An 11,065-nucleotide genomic window follows, 5' to 3' on the forward strand; every position below is an offset into this window, starting at 1 on the left:
CAGCCCACCAGCTCCATTCCCTTGATAGTAGAGTCTGGCCCCCAACAATGTTTAGTCGTACATTTCATTTAGGGGACTCCCCCACTTCAATCAATGTGCTCCATAGCTCTAACATAGCATTTAAAGTGACCATTGAGGATGATTTTCTTTTTATTTGGAGGCTGCCGACATTAGAACGTTAAGTGCAGCTTAGATACTCCCTGGACATCTAAATTCATCATAGTAACGTTTGTTTGAGGGATTTGACTATCTCTGTCTGTATCAGTGACCTGGGGCAGCTGCTTGAGCCTGTGAGGTCCTTTTGGTCATTAAAGGTTTAATTTCAGGCAGAGAGTATGTGTGCCAGTGAACCTGCTATTGGTTCATTATTATTGAATCAGTTCATAAAGAAATATTCCAAGACTTGATGCTCTCAGGATGCTCCAGGGCATGTTTACAAATTAAACAGCTTTTTTTTTTTAACCATAAAATTTATATAAGTGTGCCAGCAATATTGAAAACACCCATGAGGGAAATGGCGGCATTAAAAGATGGTTTTTGCGTGTGTCTGAAAATCTGCTTATAATAGACAGAATTTGCAGAACTCTAAATTTGCAGGATTTTCCTTCCCCTAATTCCAGTATTCCATGAGTATATTTTATAGGGATAAGTTAAGACATTTGAGGTCAAGAGTAAGCCTTGAGTTTTATGGTATTAATAGAGCTTGGAAGTGAATGGCAAATAAGAATGTGTAGTTGTGGACTGATTAGAATCCTCTTTCTCACTAAGTAAGTTCCTGGCACATAATGGACACTCAAAAAGAAATTGAGGAATGGATGAATAAAAAATCTAACAGAAAAGATTCATGGTTACATCATTTGCCTCAGAGCAACAAAACAAGAAGAAAAGTAATCAGCTCAGACAATCAATCATTATTTTAGTTGTCTCAAGCCAGAAAACTTAGCTTATATATGTTTTTCCTTGCCACCCAGTGAACTGAGTTGAGATTTGAGGGGACTTATGGACATGAATTCAAGTATTTTTAATGAGAGACTCAAGCCAAGTGAAGAAAGTGGATATATGCTGAGTATTATGCAAAAACAACCAAGTTTATGTCTATATCTCTCTCGTCATTCATTCATTCATTCATTCATTCCTCTCTGACATGGGATTTAACAAAGCAACAGACCTTAAATTACTGAGTTAGAATTACTGGGTCCATTTCTGTGAAAACAGGCTCATCGTAAGCACTAGTTTATAATCTGCAACAGATTATTTGTCATGCTTTTATTCTTACTTTATGACATGTGAAGTACTTAATACTGTGTTGCAACTTTCTTTTTTTTAATTTTTTTTTAATTTTTTTTTTTAACATTTATTTATTTTTGAGACAGAGAGAGACAGAGCATGAATGGGGGAGGGTCAGAGAGAGAGGGAGACACAGAACCTGAAACAGGCTCCAGGCTCTGAGCCATCAGCACAGAGCCCGACGCGGGGCTGGAACTCACGGACCATGAGATCATGACCTGAGCCGAAGTTGGACACTCAACCAACTGAGCCACCCAGGCGCCCCTGTGTTGCAACTTTCTTATGAATTTCTCAGAATTCAGCAATTTCTCAAAATTTATACCAATATTTCACAGTACTGTGTTCTATAAAAATAGTCTGAATTGGCCGCTTTTATCATAAATTCAAAAGAATAATTGAATTGAGGATTAGTTCCATCTCTCAGTGGCACCTTGCCATCATGTCAATTCTGTATATGGTCTAAATATTGTAGTTTGCCAAGCTCCGTCACAGGCTTTCCCTTTCAGTCCTCTGGAGACACCTGTGATGTAACTAATATCATCCTTGTTTTGCAGATGCTGAAGCTGAGCCTCAGGATGCCAGTGTTTTTCATAAATGCCCAAATAAGTTGCAGAAACAGATCTTTGACATCAAGTCCTGCCTTCTTCTTTACTGTGTCACATTCACCTCTATGGGTGCATATGAATTAGTGATAGAAAAAAGCATCAGATTTTCCTGGCCATTTCAGCGGTCTTTGCCCTGATAATCCATCTTCGTTGCATATGGTAGCTGGGAAATAGAAAATGCTGTGACCCATGTAGGGTCATTCTAGTCCTATTGCCAATGGGATGTAGCAGGGTTTTACTCTGTTGATCGAGTTGGCATTCTGTCATTTTCCAGTGTTGTTCTAACAATATGAGCTTAATATTTCAGTGAAAATATGCAGTCTCTTTGGTATTCAGAAGGATGTCATATATAAATACGTAGACACTAAGATTTTACTTATTTTATTATTATCAGTCCAGCTTCAAGTAATATTCTGATGCCATCAAGGGTTAGGTGAATGAGTATTACTTTTTGGCTCAGAGACCATTATCAGGTCATTGGAAGGCAAGTAGAAGAAGTTATTTCTAATTGTTCCTGTATTTTGCTAACATAGGAGGAGATGAAGGGTGTGTTCCATTTTCCCTGCAGCATTATTGGTACAGATGATTGTGGTTGTCTTGGTGGTTCTGTGGGATATTTTTCCCATGTGAAAAGCTTATACATAAGTATGGGGATGGTATATTTCAAGACAGTCCTGAGGTAAAAATTTATGTGATTAGTTTGAAGAATGTTTGCCTTGATATATATAGTCTCCTTCTGAGAATTTAAATAAATAGTACCTTGAAGCAGTTGTCTTACAAATTTGAAATGTGTGTTCTTTGGCTGAGATTATTTTGTTTTTACAAGAGATGGTAACTGTTAAGTGAGATAATATGTTCTGAACAAAGTTGTTCCCGGGAGAAAAAGACCATGATCTGACCTGATTGTCTGCATGTGCACATAAACATGCATATATTTCTGGTGAGTATAGAATTATAGACAAAAAAATCACTTTGTTTTTCTGAAAAGAGATTTATAAAAACTATGTGTGCTGTGAAAATCTGGAACATGGTTACTAGACCTAGTGATTAATTTTGGTTGTCTCTACCACCTATAGGAAGTTTGGAGGATTCTAGTTTAAAATACTACTTTTGGTGGATGTGTAGGTGACATATATCCTAGAAGTAGAAGAGACTCTCTCATCAACTCACTTATTTTACAGATGAGAAGCCAAATGACTGGTGCAATATCAACCATACTTGTACTGTTCTTTCTATTAAGTTTTCAAAGGTTAGCTCAAACTGGTGGCCAGTTCTCACAGGTGGAAAGGACACAACAGTATACTAACCTCATCGTTTTTCCTATGTTTATTTTCTCTTCATTTTGATATGCAACCCTTATAAAATCCTTTTGAAATATCCTCTTGTGTTACAAGACTGAACCAAAGGACAACTCAGGTCACTTTTTGTTTTGCCCTCTTAAATACCTGGAACACCCCTTGGTCTCAAGGGATCTTGCTTTTGCTATTCTTTGGCACGTAATTAAATATATAAATATAATACTATATGTAAAGATGATTATCGTGCACAATTTTGTTTTCTCAATTTTTTATTTCAAAATAATTTCAAACTTAAAGAAAAGTGACAAGAGAAAGGATAGCACAAAGAATACCCATACGATTTGCCTATTTCTTAAACAAATTACCTCATGTACTTTATCATATATTCTGTCTCTATCTCTCTGTCTCTCTTTATAAATATCTAGATCTCTATAGATACATATCAAGAGAGAAAATACAGGAGGGAAAGAGAGGGAGGGATGGGGGAGAGAAAGAGAGGGTTTTTTTCTGAGCCATTGGAGAGTAAGCTGTATACATTATATTTTTAAAATCCTAAAAAAAAACTTGTAACTATTCCTTTTTATGTAAATCCTTAGTAAAAGGCAAAAGATTTATACGACTTGAAGACAAACCAGACTATCACTAGGCATACGTTTTATCCTGAAGATGAAAATAAAAGCATTTGTTAGTCTCCAACTTCATAAAGTTTTAAATGAACAATGAAAGAATATGTGTTATTATCATATCTGCTAAGCTGAATATTCTTTTAAAAATATGTCAGGTCTTTTCTTCTGACAATATATGAACCTTGGGCCTTATCAGATTTGATTCTATTGAAATATATTTCTTGGAGGAAAAAATCGCCTATGTGTCTTATATAAGTCTATAGTCAGCTATAATGGTTAATGTGCAACCTCCCTTGAAAAATCTGTTTTACAAGCAAAATGTTGACACAGTTTTAATTATAGCACTCGAGTGAGCACTGTTATAATTTTTAATATTCCTCCATGGTAACATTTTCATTGTTCTGGTAGAGGAAAATGCCCTGATCCTGTGTCCCTAGTTTCTGGTGATTTAGGATTTTACGACAATGTTGTCTTTTTGAACAGAAATTTTTCATTTGGTCTCAAAGAAGAGAATATGGCCACAAAATTTGGCACATTTATTTATTAACATGAACTTTACTCTCTATGGCAGTCATTACTCTGGTTTAAGATGTCACTATTCAGACTTCACATGACTCATGTTAATGCGGTGAGCTTCTATGTAGTTTAACATGGTTAAGTCTCAACACCTGCTCACTCATTCTAGGGGAATCGTCCACACCTATGATCTAAAGAAATTGTATGTAACATTAGGAAGGTATCTTGCTAAAGTTTTATGTTTATGTTACTAGGATTTAAGGCATTATAAAATAATGTATAAAATGATGTTCTTTAATGTAATGTATAACAGTCATGCACCGTCCCTGTGAGGACATGGACTGGAAGATGGAAAGTTTGCTTGATACTCCATTTAGAGAGGAAAAACTGTCCATGCATTGTCACTTAGTGTATTAAAAGATACTTCCATGGCTTGCCACCCCGGTTGGCCAAACGCTCTTTAACATGCCGGCTCTTTTTGGAGGTTTAGGAATGTCATTTGGTTGTTGATTTGCTCTTGTGCCCTTTCTTTGTCCCTTTTTGAATTTGCAGAAGTGTGGAATTGATGCTGCCTCTCGGGCACTGAGGGGAGACTGGTGCCCTGGCTTATCTCAGCAGGATGACAGGACTGGCAAGGATATAGACACTTGTGCCTTCACAGCGTGGGCTCCTGCAAGAGGGAGGGTTTGGTTTGCCCCTTCAGCAAAGCTGTCTACAACAAAGTTTTAAATAGGAGAATAATTACAGGTGCCCCTGGCCAAGGGGGCAGAATAAGGCTGTGGGCAAAAATATTAGTCCTTGCTTACTCAGCTCTGTCTGATAAGTATTGTGATAAGAACATCCTTTTCAGTGAAAATTTGTGAATTAAGACAAGGAAATAGTGCTTTTGAACACAAATAAATAGTGCTTTTGAACAATGTGGCAAGGACTTTATCTTTCATTAGTGTTGATTAAAAAGATTTGATCTCTCATCTGAAGAGAACTGCCTCTGTAAAGGGCATTTTTATATGCATTGCAAGACATAAAGGACTTGTATGGAAGATGTGTATTCTTGGATTTGGGATGACTTTATAATTCATATATATTTCAGGAAATCTCTGAATGTAAGGTTTGTTATTATTTTGACATTACTTTGGGTTCATTTTGTGTAGTATACATACAGACAGACATACATATATAAACAAGAGTTAGACTTCAAAACAGCTGCTGCTTTGAAAGGATTAGGAATTTCAGATTTCAAAACAGCAGCTTCTGGCTGTGTTTGAGTATGAACAATAAAGGAATTTGGGTTCCTTTGGATTCCTGAGGATTTACAATATTAGGGATGTAATGTTTGCTCATTGATATGTTCCTGAAATGCGTGAGTAAACTGTATGTTTTAATTGAATTAGAGTAAAATTTGTAGAATTTAAGATGATATACCATAGGATTTTACATGATATATCATATAGGCTACTCCATAGAATGGTAATCAGTGGGGATACACTGAGAAAACTAATAGGAAAGGATTGCCTTTTCTATATATTTTTGAGCCAGGTTTAGTTAACAAGAAATGACCTAGAATTAAAATACATATTCCGTAAAAGTAAAACAATAATTCAAGACTCAAAGGATGCCTTTTACCTTAAATATTTGTTCTTTAATTACACACTCTTTAAAGCATTAAAAGAATTTTTAAAAGCATTAAGTATATGCTTTTTATGTTGAAGTAATCCATAAATGAGACTTATTGAAAAATACTGTCCACCTATCTTCAAGCAAAACATACTTAAAAAATACTTTATTTTTTTAATTTAACTCTAAATGTGGAAGTTATCTTTGGTCTTAATTACATTCTATCTTAAAATAATTACTGATGGTTGGTACGCTTAGGTGGCTCAGTCGGTTAAGTGTCTGACTCTCAGTTTCGGCTCAGGTCGTGATCTCATGGTTTCGTGGGTTCGAGCCCTGCATTGAGCTCTGTGCTGACAGTGCAGAGCCTGCTTGATAGTCTCTCTCCCTCTCTCTCTACCCCTCTTCCGCTCACACTGTCGCTGTCTCAAAATAAATAAATAAAATAAAACTTTTTAAAAATTTATCAAAAAAATGATTACTGATGGAAAAATAATAATCGGGGCACCTGGGTGGCTCAGTCAGTTGAGCATCTGACTTCAGCTCAGGTTATGATCTCATGGTTCGTGAGTTCAAGTCCCACATTGGGCTCGCTGCTGTCAGTGCAGGGCCTGCTTCAGATCCTCTGCCCCCATCTCTCTGCCCCTCCCCTGCTTGTGCTCTCTCAAAAATAAGTAAAAAACACTAAAAAAAAGAGAAAAAGAATGATGATATGATACAATAGAAAAATAGTTGTATAATTTAAAAACTGGGTTTGTTTTTCTTTTAGGTTTTTTTCAGCTTTATTAATTTATTTTTGTAGTTTAAAATTGTTATGTAAATTCCAGTTAGTTAACATACAGTGTAATATTAGTTTCAGGTTTAGAATTTAATGATTCATCACTGACTTACAACACCCAGTGCTCATCGCAACAAGTGCCCTCCTTAATGCCCATCACCCAATTCACCCATGTCCCCAACCCACCTCCCCTCCAGCAACCCTCAGTTTGTTGTCTATAGTTAAGAGTCTAAAAAACTGGGGTTTAAGTTCCAGCTTTTCTAATTAGTTGCACGACTTGAGGTAAGAGAGATAACTTGTCTAGATTTGATTTCTGTTTGTAAAATTGAGAAGCTTGAACCAAATACCAAATGGATTCTAAAGTGTTTTCTTACCCTAATATTTTATTTATTTGAGGGCTTAAAAGACTATGATGTTCATTGCATTGCCAAGAACCTCAAATAGAGGTGGTTGGCACCAATCATGTGAAGGAGTAAAACAAGGGTCTTATATAGGTAAGTTTAGTACACTGCATGCTGTTGTGTGGCATTTTTAGAGTTTATAAGGACTTTAGAGGAAAGCCATGAAGATGAGATAATAGGAAACCAAAACCTGTGATAGGTAGATAATTATATAGAGGAATTGATATTATTTGTTCAAGAAGAATATGAGAAATAGCAGAAGAACAGTTGTAAATAATTTTCCCTTCTTAAAAAATATTTTTAATGTTTATTTACTTTAGAGAAAGAGACAGAGTGTGAGCAGGCGAGGAGCAGAGAGAGGGAGACACAGAATCCGAAGCAGGCTCCAGGCTCTGAGCTGTCAGTGCAGAGCCTGATGTGGGGCTCGAACCCCATGAACCATGCCTGACCTGAGCCGAAGTTGGATACTCAACTGACTGAGCCTCTCAGGCGCCCTGTAAATAATTTTCCCTTTAACAAATATGTATAGCCTACTGTGTGCAGGCATTGTTCTTATCAAGGATCTGAGGATGAGATGTGTTGAAGCTGGAATAAGCTGTAGCAAATGCCCCTTGTAGGAAGAAACAATTCTCCATCAGGGTAAGATGAGCTAGACTGGGTCAGGCAAAATGCTTGGGAGATCTCCTGTAGTCTTTTTTTTTTTTTTTTAATTTTTTTAAATGTTTGCTTATTTTTGAGAGAAAGCCAGAGTAACAGTGGGGGAGGGGCAAAGAGAGAGGGAAACAGAATCTGAAGCAGTCTCCAGCCTCAGAGCCTGACGTGGGGCTCGAACTCACAAACGGTGAGATCATGACCTGAGCCAAAGTCGGATGCTTAACAGACTGAGCCACCCAGGTGCCCCTCCTGTAGTCTTTAGAGATGATAATGCTTTGTGTTTCACATGGTTTAGGAAACATCTTGCATAATGGTACTCTTTGTGTGCCTTCCCAGACAGAATCTTTAATTTTTTTTCCACTCTTGCTAGCTTTGTCTCCAAAAAAAGTGGGAGATAAAGACTTTTGCTAATTGCTCCATTTTTCTCCTAATTAAAATATGCTACAGTTTAGAGTGATGGGGATATCAGTATGCTAGAGTAAGTAAAATAGAATAGGATTTCAGCCTGCCCTGATTTATGCTTTCTCAGTGTAGGGTGATTAAAAACCACCAGTTCCCTTATGTTTTCAAGCATAAGCACCAGAATATACTACAAAGCTGACTGTGGTCTTTAGGTTCTGTGATGCTCTGGTGATGAATCAGCCTTCAAATGGGTAATGGAGGCCCCTTAAATGGGCCCCAGGATTTCCTCAACCACCTTACCTTTAATTCAGCATGACTCTGTGAAGAAGTCATGGTGTAGAAGTGATTTTGAGGTAGTTCATTGTTCTGAAATTTCTTTGCCATTTTTTTCATTATTTGGATAAATAAGAGTTATCTATGCTTTCAGTGGTTTTTCTCTTTTACATTTTTACGAAAGTAAAAACAGAGTACAATTATTCTTTTTTTAAAGTGTTCTTTTAAATTCCAGTTAGTTAACATACAGGGTAATGTTAGTTTCAGGCGTAGAGTGTAGTGATTCACCACTTCCATGCATCTAGAACCCATCACAACAAGTGGCGCTCCTCAGTCCCCATCCTCTAGTCCCCCTCCTCACCTCCCCTCTGGTAACCATCAGTTTGTTCTGATAGTTAAGAGTCTGTTTCTTGGTTTGCCTCTCTCCCTCTTTGCTTTTCCCTATGCTCTTTTGTTTCTGAAATTCCACATATGAGTGAAATCATATGGTATTTGTCTCTGTTTTATTTTGCTTAGTGCAATATACTCTAGCTCCATCCTTGTTGCACCCTTTAACATTTATTTGTTACTGTGAAAGCAGAACTGCAGAGTGTTTACATGACTCACTATATACTGTCAGAATCAGCCTTTGATTTATAGGCCTTCTAGAACCAAGGTCTCAAAATATGGTGTCTTACCCATAGTAAGATCTTAGCCATATCTTACCATATAGGAAATGTATTGTTTTACCTTTAATACTAAACTATAAGTGTCCTATATTTTTACTAAAACATCCAACTTAGACTTCATTTGATTTAAGCCTTCTCAATTTTGAAACAAAAGACTCAATTCACTCTGAAAAGGCACTGATTTACTCTTTCATGAATGGGAATCTGTCTGGAATCTTCTGACTCAGTGTGGTCTATGGACCAGCAGCATATGCATCACCTTTAGATGGTTAGAATATGCAAACTCCCTATTCTCCTCTCTCCAGTTATTGAATCAGAACCTGCATCTTGACCAGAAACCCCAGTTAATTTGTGTGCATGCTAGGTTTGGAAATGACTGGATTTAAATCTATAAACCACACTAATTCTAGCTGAGATTGCTTTGAGGTTGGTGTCAGAACAGTTAATTGTAAATTCATCTACCTTCGATTTGGAGAAAAGATAAACCCAATAACTGTGAATGATTTGTGTAATCTGAAAATATTTAGAATGATAAAATTGCACAAGTTATATGAAGTCTGTGAGAAATTAGAAATATTGGCAAGAAATAAGATAAAAATTATCCCAGAAAATACGAACTAAATGTTTGTGCACAAGGCATTCTATAATGCGTAGTATTGAGAAATTGAACATGAAAAACCTCGTGATACGTGTGATATAGGCCTAATAGACAGAAAGCCAGAAATTAATCAGTGATAGATCACAGTGGTCACTGTTCCACTGCCAGTTTGATTTGTTAAAGATTTTCTTCAACGCAGAACCTAGCTGTGGCTTGTGTACTTTTCATGCAGTAAGTGATACCAAGTGCTGGAAAAACAAAAATAAACTGGAGAGTGTTAAGAGATGGATTAGAAGATTGATTATGACATAGGAAGAAAAGATTTATGAGGAAAGAGAAAAATAATTAAATGGGCAGCACTGTGCTCTAAAAAGAGGCTATGGAGAGATGGATATTTATCTAATATTTCACTCATGCTGTTTCCTATAGTATCCATATGAAATTTGCGGAAATATTAGGACTGTAAGGATGCTGAGAAGTATGTTACAGAGCAAAGCAGTATCAGCTGGAACTACTCAATTAAATTAGGAGCAATATCAAAGATTACATCTCAGAAAATTTTTCCTGGTTCATGACAAATGACCTTGAATGGATGACTTTATCCCTAGAACTTTTGAAAGCTCTGTGGCCAAAGAATGGAAGATCATTTATTAAGTTGTTGAATTATCTTCCCAGGGAAATGGCGGAATGCCATTCCTTGAAATTTCTAAATGTAGGGTGGAAAAAAATCAGGATGTTGCCTATGGGAACTCTTCTCTACTTCTGGCGCAGACCTGGTGATTGCTGAGTGATGTTTTTCTTCTACAGTATCTTTGATTATTGTTCATGATTACCATACACAGATACATTTTTCTTTCTTCAAGTTGGTATCTTATTTAAGTTAAAAAAAAGCCAGCTTCTAGAAAAACAGCTAGGGAATGTCAGTCATCTGCCCTACTTGCTGTCTGCCTTCTTGGCAGAGATAGGCTACCTAGCATTCTTGTTTCATTTCTCTTTACTACGTAGTTCATCAAGAGATGCAATTTATTTATTTATTTATTTATTTTTTTTTAATATATGAAATTTACTGTCAAATTGGTTTCCATACAACACCCAGTGCTCATCCCAAAAGGTGCCCTCCTCAATACCCATCACCCACCCTGCCCTCCCTCCCACCCCCCATCAACCCTCAGTTTGTTCTCAGTTTTTAACAGTCTCTTAAGCTTTGGCTCTCTCCCACTCTAACCTCTTTTTTTTTTTTTTCCCTTCCCCTCCCCCATGGGTTTCTGTTACGTTTCTCAGGATCCACATAAGAGTGAAACCATATGGTATCTGTCTTTCTCTGTATGGCTTATTTCACTTAGCATCA

At 36.8% G+C, this 11,065-nt stretch overlaps 1 protein-coding gene across 16 annotated transcripts in view; it reads left to right on the forward strand.

Moving 5' to 3' along the window:
* KLHL32 (kelch like family member 32) overlaps positions 1-11,065 on the forward strand; it is a 241,027-nt gene that overhangs the window by 168,238 nt on the left and 61,724 nt on the right. The window contains exon 7 of one of the 16 annotated variants that reach the window (XM_058734766.1): positions 1,842-3,597. The exons of the other annotated variants lie outside the window; for them this stretch is intronic. Coding sequence (XP_058590749.1) covers positions 1,842-1,976 — 135 coding nt within the window. The 3' untranslated portion in view covers positions 1,977-3,597. Of the gene's footprint in view, positions 1-1,841; positions 3,598-11,065 lie in introns of those variants that run through there. 16 annotated transcript variants of the gene reach the window in all.

This window comes from Neofelis nebulosa, chromosome 6, assembly GCF_028018385.1.
Source record: "Neofelis nebulosa isolate mNeoNeb1 chromosome 6, mNeoNeb1.pri, whole genome shotgun sequence".
NCBI lineage: Eukaryota > Metazoa > Chordata > Mammalia > Carnivora > Felidae > Neofelis > Neofelis nebulosa.